The following is a 22082-nucleotide window of genomic DNA, read 5'->3' as shown; positions in this document are numbered from 1 at the left end:
GATCCCAAGTGACCTGCTTCTTGAGAAATCTGTATGCAGGTCAGGAAGCAACAGTTAGAACTGGACATGGAACAACAGACTGGTTCCAAATAGGAAAAGGAGTACATCAAGGCTGAATATTGTCACCCTGATTATTTAACTTCTATGCAGAGTACATCATGAGAAATGCTGGGCTGGAAGAAACACAAGCTGGAATCAAGATTGCCGGGAGAAATATCAATAACCTCAGATATGCAGATGACACCACCCTTACGGCAGGAAGTGAAGAGGAACTAAAAAGCCTCTTGATGAAAGTAAAAGAGGAGAATGAAAAAGTTGGCTTAAAGCTCAACATTCAGAAAACAAAGATCATGGCATCTGGTCCCATCACTTCATGGGAAATAGATGTGGAAACAGTGTCAGACTTTATTTTTTGGGGCTCCAAAATCACTGCAGATAGTGACTGCAGCCATGAAATTAAAAGACGCTTACCCCTTAGAAGAAAAGTTATGAGCAACCTAGATAGCATATTAAAAAGCAGAGATATTACTTTGCTGACTAAGGTCCATCTAGTCAAGGCTATGTTTTTTCCCGTAGTCATGTATGGATGTGAGAGTTGGACTGTGAAGAAGGCTGAGCGCCGAAGAATTGATGCTTTTGAACTGTGGTGTTGGAGAAGACTCTTGCAAGTCCCTTGAACTGCAAGGAGATCCAACCAGTCCATTCTGAAGGAGATCAGCCCTGGGATTTCTTAGGAAGGAATGATGCTAAAGCTGAAACTCCTGTACTTTGGCCACCTCATGTGAAGAGTTGACTCATTGGAAAAGACTCTGATGCTGGGAGGGATTGGGGACAGGAGGAAAAGAGGACGACAGAGGATGAGATGGCTGGATGGCATCATGGACTTGATGGACGTGAGTCTGAGTGAACTCCGGGAGTTGGTGATGGACAGGGAGGCCTGGTGTGCTGCGATTCATGGGGTCGCGAAGAGTCGGACACGACTAGCGACTGAACTGAACTGAACTGAACTGAACTGAAGTAGAGAAGATAAGCATGTGACTGGATATACGAGTCAGGAATCCAGGAGAGAGGTTCAAGCCTGGAAATACATATTTGAAAGTTCTCAGTGTTACAGCTGACATTAAATATTATGGGACTTGGTATGATAACTAAAGGAGAAATTGTATATAGAGAAAAGAGGGACCAAGATAGAGCTCCAAAGAACTGTAACAATATAGGTTAAGTAGAGGAGAAGGGCACAATACGAAAGAGATATAACCATAATGTAGGAAACAGGAGAGTTTGGTAACACGAAGGCCAAGAGAGGAAAGTGTTTCAGGAAAGGGAAAGTGGAAAACTGCCCTAAAAGATGTTGAGAATTAAAATCAGGGCAGTGACAACTAGAATGATGAGGGAGTTAAAGGAAGGATTCTTTTCTTTGGAGATGAAAGATGCTTCTGAACTTTTTAAAAATATATATAAGAATGAAATAAAATAGGAGAGAGGGGGGAAAAACTGAAAGTACAAAAAAGGTGAGGGATGGATGGTTCTTGAGATAGGATCCTGAATACAAGTAGAAGTACTGGACTGGAGAGGGGCCCTGGCCAATAGCACAGGAAGAGAAAGGGATTAAAAGCAGGAAGGACAGAAGTTTTTATCTTGGAGAGACTGCAGCGAGCAGTGGTTTGAAGTGAGATCTTAGTTCTTCCCTGTCCAGGAGTAGGATCTAGGTAGCCTGGATAAAAACCAGGAATCCTAACCGCCAGTCCAGCAGAGGCTAGAGGCTGGAAGTAAAATTCCTCTGGCCTTTGTCTCCATTGAAAAATGCATTTCTCAAGAAGGCAAGAATGTAAAAGTAGGTACAAAGGCTATTACTAGAGACACAGCACAAGTGGGAAAGCACACAGAGAAACAGTATAGTCAAGACAGAAGCAAGGCAAAGAGCAAAGATGGGGCACCCTCACTAACGAGAAGTGCAACTAACAGGCAGTTGGACCACTTATATAGGGCAGTTCTTCTGGGTCTTTGTTTACTTCTGGCTAGTTGTCTGTTTCTTTTTTCCACACCTGACCCACCCTAGAAGAACCCTCCTCAACATGCATGCACAAATTTTTTCCAAAAAGGACTCCAGCCCGGAGGTCTACCATGGCGTGATGCTCCCTCCTTTTTGACCCTCAGAGGGCCTTCCTGGGCATGTGAAATGTCTCTCTTGCCTCAAGGAGGGGAAATACGTGACCTCTTGATCTTTTACTCAAACAGGGATTAGCCCCTCTCTGTCCCTGCCATAAGTATTATCTCAAAGTGTCCAAAGAAAACAAAGCCTGGTTTTTCACCCTGTTTCTGTTGTTCTTTCTATTTCAAAGTGCAAACAGGAGGCTGACTGTAAATGTCAAACCTGGAACTCACCTACCTCCTGTCTCAGGAAATGCAAACAGGGGGCTAGTTTTAAGCATCTTGCCTGAAGCCCATCTATCTCCTGCCTCAGACTGAAGATTTCATGGGAGAAAAGAAAGATGCCATTCATATTTGCAATGAAGTAGAGATGGAGGTAATTCACTGTGGAGGAAGAAGGGGAGTAAGTGCTTATAAAATGAAGTAGGCCTACTAGGAAATGGAATGGAAGAGCAAGCCCACTAGAGAAAAATAGGAGAGGATTGTTGAGTAGTGTTAAGTTCCCATCTGAGCTCTGAAGTTTGAGTCTAAAGTAAAATCACTCAACTAAGTTTTGAGCTTTCTCTAGTAATGTTCAGCTACTTGGGTGTAGGCATGAAGAAGATAGACAGGATTTATTGAAAGGTTCTGTTTTTACTTCTTACGGATGACAGAGGAGAAAAGGGACTAGGCTGTTGCAGATATTTTTAAGAAAGTGATTATTTAACATGTATAAATTAGACTGTGGGAATTTCACTCCTGACCATTGTCACATGGGTGAAAATCTTAGGATGGTTCTCTTCAGTTTTATAAGTTGCTAGTAGGGATTTCATTTCCTTACCTCTCCATTCTCCAGCTAGGCATCTTGTCCAGGGCCCCACTTTCTGAAAATAGGAATGGAGCTTAGGAATGTTTGGGGCCATGGAAGAGGAAGTCATCCAAACAAAGTAGTCCTGTGGGCTGAGCAGACTTAAGGTACAGGTGATTGCCAACAGGCAATATGGAGAAGGCAGCTGCCTCTGGAATATTCTCTCCCAACAAAGACAACTAATACACCTGTTCACACTGGCAATGTGTGGCATCCTCTGGCACAGCAAAGAAGGAGTTTCTGGTTTAGGAATAAGGATAGAAATTGATATAGGAATACAGTTAGATTCCAGTTACTGTTAGGCTTACAGTTGGCCTTAGGTTGGCTTTGTGGGTCTTCCTGGTTCCAAGTGGTCATACAGTTTTTTGGGGTGAACTCTTCTTTTTCTCCATGTAGTACCCAGAGGTCTAGGAAGCCCCAGTAGCTATCTTCCTCCCTCTCCCCCTCCAAAATCTTGAAAACCCTTGATGCTCCATCTAGCGTTTTACCAGTTATTAATAGTTTTTTTTTAAATTATTTATATATTTTTGGTTGTGTTGGATCCTAGTTGTGGCATGCAGGATCTTCTTTGTGGCATGAGAGCCTCTCTCTAGTTGTGGCTCGTGAGCTCCAAAGCAAGTGCACTCAGCAGGTGCAGCATGAGGGCTTAGTTGCCAGGCAGCATGTGCGATCTTAGTTCCCCAACTAGGGATTGAACCCACATTATCTGCACTGGAAGGTGGACTCAACCACTGGACCACCAGGGAAGTCCTTAACTAAGAGTTTACTGATTAAGGTTCATACACCACCTTTATATGTACAAAGATTTTTCTTCTTACAAATGCAAAGCTTTGAATTTATTATTGTGCTAAAAATAGACTTCAAGAGCCTATTCTGGAAGTAACAATCCCAAACTTCTTGGTAGTAACAGGTGCTTTATGGTCTGCCAGTCTTGCTTGGATTTCTATAAGGAAGTGTGAAAAAATAAACACAAATATATTTTTCAGATTTATATCATACAGCTGAGTGGGAAAAAAGATGTTAAGTGTATAAGTGCTATGCCATTGTTTGTGGGAAGAGAAAAGAAATACATGCAGCAAATGTCCTAGGGATTCACAAGAAATTTATAATTGTTATTTCTGAGTAAGGGACAATGGTTGCTTGAGGGACTGTGGAGGAAGGGAGGTCTATTAAAAAAATTTCCCACAACATTTAATTATGAAAAATGTTAAACATATAGACAAACTGAAAGATTTTACATAGAGGACACTAGTTAATCCATCCCAGATTCTGCCATTAACATTTTTTGCTATAATTGCTTTGTCAACTTTTCTATGCAACCATCAATCCATCTTATTTTTTGATACATTTCAAAGCAAATGGTAAACATAACTTCAGTTATCCCCAAATTCTTCAGTCTGAATATCATTAACTAAACTCAATTGTTGTTTCTGCTTTTTCTTTTGAATGAGATGCAAAAATCTTAATGGTACACTGGCTGGGTTTTGACAAATAAACAGTGGTAAAAATCTGCCTGCCAAGCAGGAGACATGGGTTTGATCCCTGAGTTGGGAAGATCTCCTGGAGAAGGAAGTGGCAGTCCACTCCAGTATTCTTGCCTGGGAAATCCCATGGACAGAGGAGCCTAACAGGCTACAGACTGTGGGGTCACAAAGAGTCGAACATGGCTTAGTGCTTAAACAACACAATAACAATACACCTGAATAAACCAAATACCTACCACAATATAGAACAATACCCTAGGAAAGGGAAAGAGGCTTACTTTTAACTGTATTCCTTTTAGTACCTTCTGAATCTTATGTTATATGATTGTGTTCTCTATCTTTAAATAAATAAAATATTTAAATGTTTTAATAATGATGGTTTACAGAAGCTAAAGTGGGTGAGGAAGAAAGTGAAAAAGGAGGGAATGATAGAGAACAAGGAAGTAGTGGGGTCAATGGAACGAAGAACTCATTTGAGGTCAGTGGGGTTGCCAGAGCAAGCAAGTTTGGAGAAAGGAATGTCTTGTTAGACAGTGGAATATTTGAAACTGAAAATTCAGAAGTAGTCATAAGGTTCAGAGTGCGATCGTAGGAATAGTACAGGATAGTAGTCCTTTCCAAACTATATGCTCGGAACTGCACATTGTATTTTACCCTTGTGGTATTTATCACAACTCCATTTCAGCAACATTTGATTCGTGTAACTATGCTTAATATCGAGCTCCCTTATTAGACTATAAGCTCCAAGAGGACAGAGGTCTTATCTGTCTCATTTAATCCTAGATTTCCAGTGCTTAGTACATAACAAGACACTTGAACAGGCATTTAGATACTTAATTACTTAATAATGAATTCTTTAAGAAGGGTCATTAATTTATGAACAAAACTGTTACAGTTTGTTGTTCTTAATGGTACATAGTTATAAATTAATCAACTTACAGTTTTCAAATAAAGCAGTAGAGTTGGACTGGGGTTGAAGACAACCCAGTGTCACTGGAAAAGGGATCCATAATTATACAAAGTTTATTCTGGACCAGACTTTTTGCCCCACCCAGTTGTGACCTTGACCAGAAAGAAGTTTCCATTTTCTCATCTGTAGAACAAAGATGATCTCTAAGAGTCATCTCCATGTTGACAGGACATTACAGGCCTGCTGCTGCTGCTGCTGCTAAGTCGCTTCAGTCGTGTCTGACTCTGTGCGACCCCATAGACGGCAGCCCATGAGGCTCCCCCGTCCCTGGGATTCTCCAGGCAAGAACACTGGAGTGAGTTGCCATTTCCTTCTCCAATGCAGGAAAGTGAAAAGTGAAAGTGAAGTTGCTCAGTCGTGTTCGACTCTTAGCGACCCCATGGACTGCGGCCCACCAGGCTCTTCTGTCCATGGGATTTTCCAGGCAAGAGTGTTGGAGTGGGGTGCCATTGCCTAGTGGCTCTGAATCCTTGTTCTACCATGTAGTCATTGTTTAATCATGCCTAGATTACTCTCTAATAAATCACTGTAAAATGTAGGCCACCTAGGTGGCATGATTGTGTCGATCTAATGAAATACAAAAGCTTTCTAAATCCCCTTCTCATTGGATTCACCACAGAGTAGTCAGACCAATCACGTTGAAATGGGAGTCTGATCATACCACTCCTCTGTTCAGAAACCTGCAAGGATTGCCCATCTCACTGAGAATAAGAGCCAGTCTTTGCTGTGGTCTACAAGGCCAGATAAGGCCTTCTGCTCTTCTTTCTCTCTCTCTACTCTAAACACACTAACCTTCTAACTAACTGTTCCTCTGAAACTCTGGGCAACTTGCCACCTGTGCTCCCCCCTATTGGGAATGCTCTCCTCCCAAATATGTCCTGGCATTCTCCTTCACCGCTTTCAAGTCTTTTTGCTCAAATGCCATCTTCTCAGTGAGACCTACTTGGATCCCTCTGTGTAAAACTGCATCCCTCTTCTCTGCTTTTACTCTATTCAGTTCAGTTCAGTCGCTCAGTCGTGTCTGACTCTTTGCGACCCCATGAATCGCAGCATGCCAGGCCTCCCTGTCCATCACCAACTCCCTGAGTTCACTCAGACTCACATCCATCGAGTCCGTGATGCCATCCAGCCATCTCATCCTCAGTTGTCCCTTCTCCTCCTGCCCCCAATCCCTCCCAGCATCACAGTCTTTTCCAATGAGTCAACTCTTCTCATGAGGTGGCCAAAGTACTGGAGTTTCAGCTTTAGCATCATTCCCTCCAAAGAAATCCCAGGGTTGATCTTCAGAATGGACTGGTTGGATCTCCTTGCAGTCCAAGGGACTCTATAGCTCTAACTAATTTCTCACATTTTATGTATGAATGAACAATTTGGAAATGTGTAGAATACAATACTATGTATATTGTTCAATTCAGTTCAGTCGCTCAGTTGTGTCCTATTCTTTGCGACCCTGTGAACTGCAGCACGCCAGGCCTCCCTGTCCATCACCAACTCCCAGAGTTCACTCAAACTCACGTCCATCGAGTCGGTGAGGCCATCCAGCCATCTCATCCTCTGTTATCCCCTTTTCCTCCTGCCCCCAATCCCTCCCAGCATCAGCCTCTTTTCCAGTGAGTCAACTCTTCACATGAGGTGGCCAAAGTACTGGGGTTTCAGCTTTAGCATCATTCCTTCCAAAGAACACCCAGGGCTGATCTCCTTTAGAATGGACTGGTTGGATCTCCTTGCAGTCCAAGGGACTCTCAAGAGTCTTCAACACCACAGTTCAAAAGCACACACAGGTATATTGTAGGTTCTACATATAAATTATATTCCCTTTATCTGGCCAGAGGTCTGAAGTGATAAAGCATAGGGGTCTTAGGGTATAGGATAGGATGTGCTGGTATACCTGATCAACCTCTTAGAGGTTATTTCAGGGCCAGGCCCTCTTGAGTAAAAATATTAATAGTTAACATGTTCGTGCACGGATTCATTGATTCATGCAAACAAATATTTCTTGGGCCTTCTATGCGCCAGTTCTTGAAAACAGCTATTACAAGCATTTCACTCAGGATAATGTCTTTTTCGTAACCTCCCCACAGCACGCGGCGGTGGAAGACACATACTCCTGCCAGCAGAGGGCGACCCTCGCCCTCGCGGCGTGTTCTGGGCCCACGACGCTTTCAGGCTCCCACGCTCGCTCCCGAGCGCGGCCCCGCCTGCCGCGTCACGTGACGCGGCCGCCGAACCAGAGCGGCCGGTCCCAAACCGAGCTAAATTCGTTGCCAGTGGCCTCTGCGGGTGCCACCACAGAGGCTCATCTGAAGGAGTGGGGAGGCTCGTGGAGCCGATGCTTCCTCTTCCGATTTCAGGTCGGCTCCTGTTCCCTCTCACCTTTCGCCGCTGCCGTCTCCCCGAGTGTTTGCATGAGCTCTCTCGTACGGGGAGGCCCCGGTGACCATGTAGGGAGGGAAGAGCGAGGAAGCTCCGGGAGTGAGGGACGAGGTCAGCGCTGTGTGCACGCCGGCGCCCACCACATCCACAGTGCGGGCCGGGGGGCCCCTCGGCCCAGGTGGGACACTCGGGCCTGCAGTAGTGGCCTGGCACGGAGCTCCACGAAATCTCGCGCGGTCTCGCGAGAGTCTAAGTTGAAGGAATATGGCGACGTCTAATCTGTTAAAGGTAAGACCCTCAGTCCGTCTTGGATTTCTACTCCAGGAGCGGTGGGTTCAGCTCTCGGGGAATGGCTCGGTTCTGGTTCAGCGGCGAAATGGGGGAGTGTTCAGGGGTTGTCTACCGGAAGGGAAGCCGGGGAGGCAGCCGCCGAGGAGTGGAACGCGATTCTCCGGCCTTGGGGTCGAGAGGCCCTGGTTGTCCCTGGTGCCGGTTGCCTGGTGTATGAAAGGCCCGGCCGAGGGCTGACGGCGGGCAGTGGTCTCAAGGGGCCAGCGCTGGCTCGGGACCCCGGAAGAAAGGTGCTGCAGCGTCCTGACGGATCGGTCAGTTAGTGTTCTTAGGGTCTCAGTTTCTTCTGAAGCGGGAGTCTTGAGACGCATTAAAAAAAAAGAAAAAGAAAATCCCAGAAAATGTTGCTAACAGCTTTTAATGACTTGGACCCCCCCACCTCCTCAATTTCTCTTCTCATTCTGTCTGCGCGGAATTCCAAGTCAGACGGCAGCGCCTGAAGCCCCAACTCCCTCCCTTAACTGCGGGCTACACCTTCCCTTCTGTTCTTCCTTTCTTGAGTTCGTACGTTTACCCTTTTTAACTTAGGAAACTGTTTCTCAACCCCATTACAGCACGCAACCAGATGACTACCGTGGAAGCACTGCCGTTATCTTAGGGCTTAGGAAAGTTGCCTTATCAAAGACAACCGTTAAAGTTAGTTTTATGTATTTGGGATATCAAGGGGGATCTAGGCCTAGAGAAGCGGATTCTTTACCATCAGTTACAAAGTTGAGAGGAGGAGGAGGAAGACCTGACACTAGTTTCGTCTGTGGTATGTTTGTAGTAGGCAATACTTTATACCTTAAAAGTACTACTGAAATGGGGGTAGTGGATGAACTACTTCTCCCTCAAAAACCCTGTCAATTAGGCCTTCAGACAGTGTTGATAGAGAATAGAAAATATATTAAAACTTACTGTGACCTCACTCTTGTCTTCTTTAGACTACTGATACTAACTGTATTAGTCCCTCTAATTTTACTAATTTTAGAGGCAGTGTGTCTTCTTTTGGAGAAGGGAATGGCAACCCACTCCAGTGTTCTTGCCTGGAGAATTCCATGGATAGAGGAGCCTGGTTGGCTACAGTTCAGAGGGTCACAAAGAGTGACACGACTGAGCAACTAACACACATATATACACCACCCCGCCCCGCCCCTCCCCTCCTACCCAACCCCGTGTCTTCTTTTAAAAGAGGGAGGGACCTAGAACTAGACCTAATTTCTGCTACTTAGAATTTCTGCTCCATGACTTTGGGCAAGTTTCTCTCCGTTCCTGAGTTTCCTCATCAATATAGTGAAATTATCAATAGCACTTACTTCATAGGAACTTTGTGAAGATTGAGTTAGTATATGTATAATCTTAAAACAGCGACTGGATCTTAACTGGCATGCAATATACATAAATTGCTACAGTTACTACTGCTGTTTCTCTAAGAAGACAAGTTCATGGGAGTTGAGTAACTCACTTCTTTTATAGCAGTATAGCAAAGTTCTAATATATTAATTCAGAAAGAAAACTTTAACTTGCAAAGACTCCTGTTAATGTATCCATGTATTTACATAACCAATAGTGTATGTTATTAATTGAAATGTGTTTAAGAAGTAATTGTGAATTTTTGACTTACTGATAATGTGGATGTAAAGCAAAGTCTTTTTTCCTCCCAGATTTGTGTCTCAGAGAAGAGTGAGTCACTTTATTCTACTCCATACAAAGCCTTACAAAGCATTGTTTGGAGGAGATAAAAGTCTGAAGCTCCTTCATTCAATACTCTTAAGTCGTTACCTTGTAGAGATTATGAATCTGTATGTATAGCACACACCCACCTATAAACTGAAAACACCTGAATGTATAGAAGTAGGTGCTTAAAACTTAGGTTAAAAAGATCATAATTCGAGCAGTTCTGTAACTCAACTTTTATAAATAAAAGGAAAGTGATAATGTTTTGACAAAACTGGTAAAAGTCACAGTCTCTAGTGAATATGAAAAGATGACAGATACACTGGAAAATTTTCAATGAAATTATTTAATGAGATGTTGAAAAGGGGGTAAAAGAATTTCTCAATATTTTATGTAGTAGGTGATTTTTAAATACATACAACTAACAGTGGATATTATAAGTAGACATTTGATTCTTTTATCTGTATCACCAAAAGTTTCCTTATTTACATTGGTCAGAAAAGTTTTTTTTCCTTTTTTTCTCTCCTCATTGAAGTGTGTGGATGGGAGGGATGGCGGGGATTGTCTTGTATTTATGCCTTTAGAAATAGTTACTGAAAAAGTAGGAAGTTTGTCTTGGAGAAATGGCAGGGAGACCCTTACCAGAATTCATAGGGTCATTTGAATTAAAGGAGGTTGAGGGGAAGGGATGGACTGGGAGTTTGGGATTAGCAGATGCAAACTACTGTATATATAGAAAATAGAACGGATAAACAACAAGGTGCTACTTATTATATAGCACAAGGAACTATATTTAATATCCTGTGATAAACCACAGTGAAAAAGAACATTGGAAAGATTGTATATATTTATGTGTGTGTGTATAACTGAATCACTTTGCTATAAAGCAGAAATTAACAGCATTGTAAATCAGCTGTACTTCAATTAAAATATAAATAGATCAGTAAATAAATTCAAGTTTAGTAATACCTTGAATAGTCATAGATCTGGCTAGGGAATGGCCAAGTTAGCCTCATTTCCTTTTTTGACAGGTTTAATAGGCTGGTTCACTACACAGATGCCTTGGACATGGTGCAGTTAGATTTCATCAGAGCATATTTGACAGAATTACCATGTCTTATTCGGTTCATGGGGTCGCAAAGAGTCAGACACGACTGAGTGACTGAACTGAACTGATGGTCAAAATTGAGAAGTGTGGCCTAGAAGAGAATACAGTTAGAATTTGACTATTGGGTAAACAGCTGTATCTGAAGAATGATGAGTAATGTCATCAACCCTGAAGGGAGGCCTTTAGTGTTCTGCTGAAAAATAATGCCCTCTTCCTGTGTACCAGTAAGAAGTTAAGTGTATTGAATTTGTGAATGAAGAGTTTGGAGGGATAGCTAATATGTTTTGAAAGATAACATGATTCAGAACTTCGTTAAGAAACTTAAAAGTAAAAACCTAATGCAATAGAAACCACCACCTTTTTTCATATTGGAATTTGATTGTATTAATGATGTATTCACTGAAGCAAGTAGACCTTTGCTGGATAATAGAACTCTTTCGGATACACAAAGATTTTGTGTTGTGTATTTTGACATATGCAGTTACCAGTTGCTTATGGGCTTGCCTGGTGGCTCAGACGGTAAAGCGTCTGTCTACAATGCGGGAGACCTGGGTTCGATCCCTGGGTTGGGAAGATTCCCTGGAGAAGGAAATGGCAACCCACAATACTCTTGCTTAGAAAATCCCATGGATAGAGGAGCCTGCTGTCCATAGGGTTGCAAAGAGTTGGACACAACTGAGTGACTTCACTTTTTATGGGCTTGCCAGGTGGCTCAGTGGTAAAGAATCCGCCTGCCAATGCAGAAGACACAAGTGCCTTGTGTTCAGTCCCTGCGTCGGGAAGATACCCTGGAGGAGGAAATAGCAACCCATTCCAATATTATTGCCTGAACAATCCCATGGACAGAAGAGCCTGGTGGGCTACAGTCCATGTGGTCACAAAGAGTCGGAAGTGACTGAAGCAACTGGGCATGCATCATGCATCTTACTCCAAATAGCCGTTCAAATATTTTTTGTTGAATCTAACCCTATTCAGTTCTTAGCACATTATCTAGCCATTTGAGTGGCCGTAACTTCCTTGGTCAATATCACAATGTTTTCTAGTTTCCCTTATGTTCTCCTCTTTTCCAAGGCACCTGCTCCATTGCCTCCTTCTGCTTGTTCTTATTCAGCTTACATTTTCCCACCAGGACTTAGCAGCCAGTCCCCTGTTATTTTGTTTCAGTCTTCTTTATCCTCACCTCTCTTGTGTTTTTCACCGACCTCCCTTCTCTCCTTTCCCAATGTAATTATTTCTTGGGATTTAATCTCCATCATTTCTCTATTTTTGTACCTTCCTCCCCACCCTCCCCACCCCCCTGCAAGTCTTAACTCCCATGATTTCACTATTTTTATCTCTTAACTCTGATCTGAGAGCTAGGCCAGAGCACAGTGCTGACTGTATCAGTTTCCTGCTCATATACCTTTGATAGTTCACATTCTTTGAGATCTTTCTAGTGAGGTCTTCTCCCTAATATCTCTCTCCTTCTCCTTCCCCTCCCTCCCCCTTCCTCCCACATGTGCATGAGCTTATAGGCGCACACACATACACATACATTCCTTCCCTCCCTCCTTGCTGGTTACTTTTTGGTTTATTATTGTACCAGAGTCTTCAAGACTTTTTATGTTTGCTGTTTCTTGTGTTAGGAATATCCACCCCCCACCCCCCAACCTGTTAAAATCCTATTTAGGTCATCAAGACTCAGCCCAGATAGCTCCTTTTTTCTGAAAGCTCTCATTTGGAATTAGTTGTTGCCTACTCTGCACGACCATAGCGCTGCATCAGTATCTTCAAGCACTTACGGTTTGCCTTTTATGTTAGTTACAGGATCTGTTTGTGTATCTTAACTCCCTTTCTGGATTGTAAGCACTATTAGTTTAGGGACTTTATAATTTGTTGATGCTTTAACCATTTAATGTGGTGATTATTCATGGTTCATTTCAGTTCAGTTGTGTCTGACTCTTTGCGACTCCATGGACTGCAGCACACCAGGCCTCCCTGTCTATCACCACACCCGGAGTTTACTCAAACTCATGTCCATTGAGTCGGCGATGCCATCCAACCATCTCATCCTTTGTCGTCCCTTCCTCCTCTCACCTTCAATCTTTCCCAGCCTCAGGGTCTTTTCAGATGAGTCAGCTCTTTGCATCAGGTGGCCAAAGTATTGGAGTTTCAGCTTCAGAATCAGTCCTTCCAATGAATATTCAGGACTGATTTCCTTTAGGATGGACTGGTTGGATCTCCTTGCAGTCCCAGGGACTCTCAAGAGTCTTTTCCAACACCATAGTTCAAAAGCATCAATTCTTTGGCGCTCAGCTTTCTTTAGGAGAAGGCAATGGCATCGCACTCCAGTACTGTTGCCTGGAAAATCCCATGGATGGAGGAACCTGGTGGGCTGCGGCCCATGGGGTCGCTGAGGGTCGGACACGACTGAGCGACTTCACTTTCACTTCACTTTCATGCATTGGAGAAGAAAATGGCAACCCACTCCAGTGTTCTTGCCTGGAGAATCCCAGGGATGGGGGAGCCTGGTGGGCTGCCGTCTATGGGGTTGCACAGAGTCGGACATGACTGAAGTGACTTAGCAGCAGTAGCAGCAGCAGCTTTCTTTATAGTCCAACTCTAACATCCAAACATGACCAGTGGAAAAACCATAGCCTTGACCTTTGTTGACAAAGTAATGTCTCTGCTTTATAATATGCTGCCTAGGTTGGTCATAACTTTCCTTCCAAGGAGTAAGCGTCTTTTAATTTCATGGCTGCAGTCACCATCTGCAGTGATTTTGGAGCCCAGAAAAATAAAGTCTTCCCCTGTTTCCTCATCTATTTGCCAGGAAGTGATGGGACCGGATGCCATGGTCTTAATTTTCTGAATGTTAAGCTTTAAGCCAACTTACTCATGGTAGGTGCTCCATAAGTGAGTGATAGTTGACTGAAAAGAGAAGTCCAGTGCAGTATCCATGCATTGTAGATGCTCAGTAAATGAGCGTTGGTTGCTTAAAGGGAGGAATTTCTGGCTTTATTTCCTTCTAATTAGATCTAGAGAGAAGGGGAGAAAAAGGAGTAGAAGTGTAAAAACAGCCCACAAGACAGTCCAAACTTACAAGTGAAATGTGAAGCACAACTTTTCTCAGTGGAAACTGTTTTACTCTTTGAGAGGAAAGAAAATGGAAATACAAAGGAGTGGTTCAAAGTGTGTATAGAATTAATTTTTATTAAAATAATTTTATAGACTCATGTGCAAGGCACCAGGATATAAAGATAATGGAAAACAATGTCCATGATCTTAGGGAATTAACCAGATATTAAAGGTGTTAAGGCAAGAACTTTAGAAGTGTTACTATGTGTTGGATTGGTCTCTCATAGACAGAGGGGATCACTTCTGGAGTGATGGTCAAGAAAAGTTTTATTTAGAAAGCATTGGAACTGGATTTTGAAGAAAGGTAGACCTTTTGTTGGTGATGATCAGGGGAAACTGGTAGAACATGCTTGGCAAAGAATATGAGTGTGATACCCAGATTTGAATAATGTCAGTGAATGTGATTAAGATACACAACTGGAATTATTTTTTAATGTCTATTTAAACATAAACAAGAGCCTTATTTAGAATCTAACTTTTCATTGGGTTGATGGAAATTGCCCTTTTGAATGAGCATCTAAGGGGAATGTGATCCTTAGGGCTACTGTCCTTCACTCCAGTGGCCTGACCTAGAGACCTGGTTACATTTGACACTCACAGCTGAGGGAGAAAACCAATTCAAGGGTGCATATATTGGCCAAGGGTAGGGGTGGGAGTGGGAATAGAAGACTAAATCGTATTATATGTGATACTTACTATAAAACTGATTATAAGTGTGAAAATCTTTCATGTTTTGTGAAAATAAGTGAGTGAGCAGTTACCATAATCTGGAGGTGATATATTACTTAAAGCTACTCACGGGAAATGACAGTTTAAGATAACCTGTGAGAGATCCATCATTTATCAATGGATTAGAAGAGGGGAATTTTAGGTTGCAGTGAAATTTCAAGAGGATGTTAGGCATCCAGCTGGTGGACAGAGAAAAGTGAGACAAAGACAGGTGTTTCTTATTAGGTATTTTGCAAGGGTCCTAATGAATCTAGTTATATTATAGAAAGTCACGGCTCCTGCCTTGGTGTAGTGTATACGGTAAGTTCATGCCTAATCAGTTCTGTTCACTTCAGTTCTTGTCTGACTCTTTGTGACCCCATGGCCTGCAGCACTCGAGGCTTCCCATTACCATCTCTGTGAATTTGCTCAGACCCATGTCCATTGAGTTAGTGATGCCATCCAAACCATCTCATCCTCAGTCATCCCCTTCTACTCCTGCCTTCAATTTTTCCCAGCATCAGGGTCTTTTCCAATGCATCAGTTCTGGCTCTGCTTTTTAATATGCTGCATTTTAATATGCTGTCTAGCATATTTTGTCTAACTTTTCTTCTAAGGAGCGAGCATATTTTAATTTCATGGCTGCAGTCACCATCTGCAGTGATGTTGGAGCCCAAGAAGATAAAATCTGTCCCTGTTTCCATCGTTTCCCCATCTATTTGCCATGAAATGATGGGACTGGATGCCATGAAATGATGGGACTGGATGCCATGATCTTAGTTTTCTGAATGTTGAGTTTTAAGCCAGTTTTTTTCACTCTCCTCTTTCACTTTCATCAAGAGGCTCTTTATTTACTCTTCACTTTCTTCCGTAAGGGTGGTATCATCTGTATATCTGAAGTTATTTATATTTCTCCCAGCAATCTTGATTCCAGCTTGTGTTTCTTCCAGTCTAGCGTTTCTCATGATGTACTCTACATATAAGTTAAATAAGCAGGGTGATGATATACAGCCTATTCCTTGTCCAAATTCCGTTCGCAATTTGGAACCAATCCATTGTTCCATGTCTGGTTCTAACTGTTGCTTCTTGACCTGCATACAGATTTCTCAGGAGGCGGGTAAGGTGGTCTGGTATTCCCATCTCTTTAAGAATTTTCCATAGTTTGTTGTGTTCTACACAGTCAAAGGCTTTGGCGTAGTCAGAGTTCTGACAAAACATAGTCCACTGGAGAAGGGAATGGCAAACCACTTCAGTATTCTTGCCTTGAAAAACCCATGAACGGTATGAAAAAGCAAAAAGATATAGCACTGAAAAATGAACTCCCCAGGTGGATAGGTGCCCATATGCTACTGGAGAAGAGTGGAGAAATAACTCCAGAAAGAATGAAAGGACAGAGCCAAAGAGAAAACAGTGCCCAGTTGTGGTTGTGACTGGTGCCTGATAGGCTCTGTAAAGGAACAAGTTACAGCTCAGGTTAAAACATCGGGCATTATACTTGGAGTACATAAAGGTAATATCAAGGATATTTGATCCGTTTAACTGGCCTGTTCATTCCACAAATACATTAGTATCCCCTCTCTGTTGGATTCTATTTTCAGTGTCAGTAACACAGTAGTGAATATGATAGACAAGGTCCCAAGTTCTTTGGAGCTTATATTTATAATGTTTAAATACTGACACTAAAGGAATAAGTAACACTTTGGATGGTTTTTATAGTAATGAGGTCTGTGATAAAAACAGTATAATCAAGAGTGCTCAGAAGATGGTGCCACTATTTTGCTTCCTTATTTACAACAGAAAGTCATTTTTCCTGTAAGTATAGCTTTCAGTTACGTTCTATTGAATTGTTCTTCCCTGCTATTTGATGACATTTCAGCCAGATCCCAGAGCTTTCTGGTTTTTTTTTTTTTTTTTTTTCCAAGTACTGCTTAGAGAATTCCCTGGTGGTCCAGTGGTTAGAACCCTGTGCTTCCACTGTGGGCAGGGCCGGGGTGGGGAGCAGTGCTGGGTTTGACACCTGGTCAGAGAACTAAGATCCCATAAGACAAGTAATGTGGTCAAAAAAAAAAAGTACTGTTTAGTCTGAATTAAAATTTCATTCTCACAACTAATCAAAGTAGCTGTTTTACTGGCTTTAGATCTTGGCTCTGGATTTGCAGAAAGGAAAAGGGAAGGGCGTTTTCCTTCGGGTGGCTTGAGAAGGCCTCTCTGAGGTGACACTGACCCCGAGACCTGAATGATCTGCTTTCTAGGCAAAGGTCTGAGGCGTGGTGGTGAGCTTGGCATATTTGAGTAACATCTTTAAAAGGGTGATGTGGCTGGAACATAGTGAGAATTGCTAGTATTCAAATACGTACTGTAGTTTTGTGGTTCTTTTGGTTAATGGGGATTGCAAATGTGGTGTGGTTTCAGATCGCATAACTGAGAGCAATAGTGGCTTGTAAATGTTATGGGAACCCACACATTCAAATAGCTAGCCTCATAATTTACACAAAAACCCTAAAATATACAGATTTGTTTCCTTTTGAAAGTTATTAGAAGGCCATCATTGGATATAATCCACATTCAATAAACTGGGAACTTTTTTTTGGCCACACTGTGTGACATACAGGATCTTAGTTTCCTGACCTGGGATCAAATCCATGGCCTTTTACAGTGGAAGCAGCGAGTCCTAACCACTGGACCGCCGAGGAATTCTAAACTAGGAACTTCAAAGAGGGAACAAATACAAACATTAAACAACTAAGCTCCTTGTATTGTGGTAAAAATGTTATAGGCGTGAAAGAATACAGGTGACAAAAAATAATTGCTATCAGTTGTGTGACTGTTATTTCTTGTCTTGCCTTGCTTACAACTTCTCCTTAACTTTTCTTATATTTTTGTCATCCATGAAGATGTAGCAAGAAGACCTATAGCAATAATAATTACATTCTTTGTTTCCTTCTAAATATGTAACATTTGACATCATTATAAAATATTGTTGTGATATTGTTTGCACAATTTGGTAGGGGTATGTATGTTTTGTCTTATATGTTGTATTAGGATTTTTGGACATTTTCAGGGCAAACTAATAGGTCAGTGTTTGGATTATTTTATTGGAAAGTAAGTGAGTAATTTAAAAATGACTCTGTTGGGACTTCCCTGGTGATCCAGTGACTAAGACTGTGCTCCCAGTACAGGGGGCTTGAAATCAGTCCCTGGTTAGCGAACTAATTCCCGTATGCTGCAGCTAAGAGTTCGCATGCTACAGCTAAGGAACCTGAATGCCACAACGAAGATGGAAGATCCTGTGTGCCGCGACTGAAAACCTCGCATAGCCAACTAGATTTTTTTAAATGACTGTTACTTTTAAAACATTTTGCAAGCCAGCGGGTTTTCTTTTTTTCTTGTGTTTACTGAAGCACTCCTACTTTTTAGCATGATACAAATTTTATATTTGTGTATAAGCAGTTACACATCTACTCTTTGTTGGAATTAAATAACATGGGATTGTAGTTGAACTCATTGCTTGAAAAAGCAGTTGTGAATTTCAGTGGGAGGTGTGCAGATTTTTAAAGCAATGATATATTCTAGACAGGTCTTTAAAGCATCTTTCATTTCTGACCTGTAACACCTCCACCCACTACAGGGCATTACAAAAACTTATTTTTTCTGTAATTTATTTTCTGATGCTTGCTTGTTTGTTTGAAACAAACAACAGGGCTATAAATATGAGATTGTGGAACTTCATTGTCAGTCTGTTTTAGAACTGATTATTCTACTCGGCAGTATTTTTCAGATAAAGCTGAATGTATTTAATTTGAGTCTGGGCAGCCAACATGCTGTATTAAGAGATCCTGATTCTTTGTACTGATTAGAGCCGCGAAACGGAGCTGAACCTTTGCTCGCCTGTTTTATTTTTCATCTTTATTTTAGTGTTTTTATTCTCTGTCTTCTAATTGTGAGAAACTTTACACTGATTTTTTTCCCTCCTTAGCCCTCAGAGAGAGATCTTAAGTAAAAAGCAGTTCAGTAATAGATAAGCTTTTATCTTATTTAAAATAAAGAAGGGAGAACACAGAAAAAAAGAACATGAGGAGTTATAACTTTAGCATTTGCTTTTATTGGACAACATCCAAAATGCATCGCCACTTACAAACCTTCCAACTCAAATGCATTATTCTCCTGCCATGTCTTCTGTGATCAGTGATCCCACCAGCCATTCATTAAGGTCAGAGACACTGTACTAGCAAGTGAATTACTTGAGAACCTTTCATTTGTGTGTCCCAGTGACTAGCATAATTCTTCTACAGTAAGCACTCAGATGTTTGTTGAATGAATTAAGTGTAATAATAAATGATAAAGAACCCCAATGAGTTCAAACTCTTTCATTAGTAGTTATTTTTTCCTCCTTAAAATTAGTTGTTTGGGTTTTAAAAAATACAGGCATCATCAGAATTTGTGTAAACATTTTTTTTTTGCCTTTAAAGAAAACCTAAAAGCCTTTTTTCTTTTTTTTGACTCCCTATTTATGGGTCAAAAGAAATGTAAAAGTTTTAAAGGGAAGCATAAGGTGAAGTTTTTCATTTCAGTGGAAAAAAAATTTAAAACTTTTTGGAAAATACTGTCCTACTCCTCCACCAGGTTTAAAGAGAAATATGTCTTCTATCTATTGATGCTTTCACTTTGTCACTTCTAGATAATTGCTACTAAATTTTTATAATCATAGATTTTTTTCCCTTAAATTTATAAGCCTGATGAGATGAAGCCAAGGGCTGAAGCTGGTCCATAGTTTAGAAGTCCCACCAGTCCTCTTCCAGGAAGGATCCAGGGAGTGTTTAAGAATGTGACAGGACTAAACTGCTTGGACTTGACCCCTTGCTCTGCATTTAGTGCTTGTAACCTGAGGGAAGTGATCTAACCCAATCTCAGGTTGAATTGTGTAGTTTTCTCACCTCTAAGTGTCACCTAACACATAGGGTAGTTGTAACAATTAAATGAATTAATATTTGTAAGTATTCAGAATCTGACACATGATTAGCAATCAGATATTTAAAGTAAAATCACAGTGATGAGAGTGATCTACATTGAAGTTAAATGATAGAGGCTAAAAATAGCTGAACTCATTTTTTTCCACAGATCTTAAATATTTGAGCTACCCGTGGAAATGTAAAGGAGACTATTTGAAGGTAAAAGGAAACACTCTTTTGTACCACATTTATCACAAATACAAGATTTATTGGCTTGTATAGCCATATGCCTTATATTTGTTTTTTTAATTTATTTGGTTGTGCCAGGTCTTAGTTGTGGCATGAGGGATCTAGATCCCTGAGCAGCGATCAAGCCCAGGCCCCTGCAATTGGGAGTATGGGGTCTTGGCTACTGGACCAACAGGGAAATTTTTTTCATTAGTTTCAAGCATCGTACGTACTCTTACCTTCTTCTGTTTTTCTAACTCAGTCTAGTGCTCCTATTCTGATAATTCAGCTCCACTAGAGTCTCCAACTCACTGATTGTACTTATCGTTTAATGTCTTAAGTCTGTGGGTTTATAGTTTTCACCAAATTAGGAAACATTTTGGCTTTTGTTTCTTCAAATATTCTCTGTACCCCAAGATTCTGGTTATATGTAGGTGAGGTCATTTGAGGTTGTCTCACTGCTCACTGATATTCTTTTCATTTTAAATTTTATTTATTTATTGAAGTATAGTTGGTTTACCATGTTGCTTTAGTTACAGGTGATTCAGTTATTCACAGACACACACACATTCTTTTTCAGATTCTTTTCCCTTATAGGTTACAAAATATTCAGTATAATTCCTTGTACTATAAAGTAGGTCCTTGTTGGTATCTGTTTTATTTATAGTAAGTATGTATATATTAATCCCAGATTCCTAATTTATCTTCCCTGATACTTGTTTGAAAACATCTTTTGTTTCTGTGATGTTTACGCTTTCTACTATCTTCTTGTAAATGTGTGGAGTAGATGTATAATAGCTGGTTTAACGTTACTGTCTGCTAAAACTGTCATCCACGTCATTTCTGGATCAGGTTCTGTGGTTTGGTTTTTCTCCTGATCGTGGGTTTATATTTCCCTGCCTCTTTGTCTGCTTGATCATTTTTTTTAAACTTTTTTTTTTTATATCGGAGTCGGTGGCTCAGTGGTAGAGTCGCCTGCCAGTGCAGGAGAAACAGGAGATGTAGGTTCAGTCCCTGAGTTGGGAAGATCCCCTGGAGGAAGAAATGGCAACCCACTCCAGTATTCTTGCCTGGGAAATCCCATGGACAGGGGAGCCTGGTAGGCTACAGTCCATGGATAGCCAGTTAATGATGTTGAGACAGTTACAGCAGCAAAGGGACTCGGCCATATGTATACATGTATCCATCGCCCCCCTAAACTCCCCTCCCATCCGGGCTGCCACATGACATTGACCTGCTTAATTATTTTTCATTGGATTTCAGACATTGTGAGCTTTATGTTTTAGGAACTGGAGTTTTAAAATTTCCTTTAAATATTTTTAGATTTGGCTATGACAAAGTTAAGTTACTTGAAATCAGTTTGATCTTTCTAAAGCTTGCTTTTACTGAGTTTTGTTAGAGTGGGTCTGAACAACACTGAAGGTAGGGGTACGTTGGTATCATTATAGATGCAGTACTTTTCTGAAGACTGCTGGATACCTGGCATGTTAAGGAGTGTCTCCTCTCTGGCTGGTGGAAATGTGACCCATTACTAGGCCTGTGTGGACTCTGGCGATTGTTCTGTTTCTTTCAAACAGTTGTTTCCCCAGGTTCCGATAATTTTCTCACTTACATGTATGGGTCAATATTTAATAGTCAGAGGCTTGAAGGGACTCCTCTGCACATCTCCAGAGCTCCCTGCTTGTACAGTTCCTTTTTCTGATACTCTGTGCCACATATTTTCATCACTTTGGCCTCCCAAAACTCTGAACTCTGTCTCCTAATCTTAGTAAAACCACCAGGCTATTTGGGTTCCCTCTGGTTATGCTCAGTCCTGATAACTCTACTCATAGGTAGCATACTTGGGCATTTGTAAGGCTCACCCCCATTTGTGTACCTTTTCAGGAAATACTGTCCTGTACTGCCCTTTGGCTTTCCAGTCGTTTAGGCAGGAGGGGAAGTCTGGCAATTGTTATTGCATCCTGGTTGGAAGCACAGGTCTCTGTCTTTCATCATCTTGTCCTTTCTCTTCCCCTTACCTTCCCAGCCTAAGTTTTTCATTCAGTAATTATAATCACTCCCCGAAATACACTTTGACCCCTTTGCTTCTCTCCTGTTTCACTGGGGAAACCACACCCGGGTTCAATCCGTCTCTTCACCT

At 41.5% G+C, this 22082-nt stretch overlaps 1 protein-coding gene across 2 annotated transcripts in view; it reads left to right on the top strand.

Annotated features, from left to right (window-relative positions):
* Positions 7253-22082, top strand: part of CUL5 (cullin 5) — a 126774-nt gene continuing 111944 nt past the window's right edge. Inside the window, exon 1 of one of the 2 annotated variants that reach the window (XM_018059842.1) lies at positions 7253-7803. In XM_018059842.1, the coding sequence (XP_017915331.1) occupies positions 7432-7803 (372 nt within the window). In that variant the 5' untranslated portion in view covers positions 7253-7431. Of the gene's footprint in view, positions 8114-22082 lie in introns of both variants that reach the window. The other variant, XM_005689418.3, reaches the window with a different exon arrangement.

Source organism: Capra hircus, chromosome 15, assembly GCF_001704415.2.
Source record: "Capra hircus breed San Clemente chromosome 15, ASM170441v1, whole genome shotgun sequence".
Lineage (NCBI taxonomy): Eukaryota > Metazoa > Chordata > Mammalia > Artiodactyla > Bovidae > Capra > Capra hircus.
The sequence above is the reverse complement of the archived record's forward strand: the minus strand, read 5'-3'. Positions and strand labels throughout refer to the sequence as shown.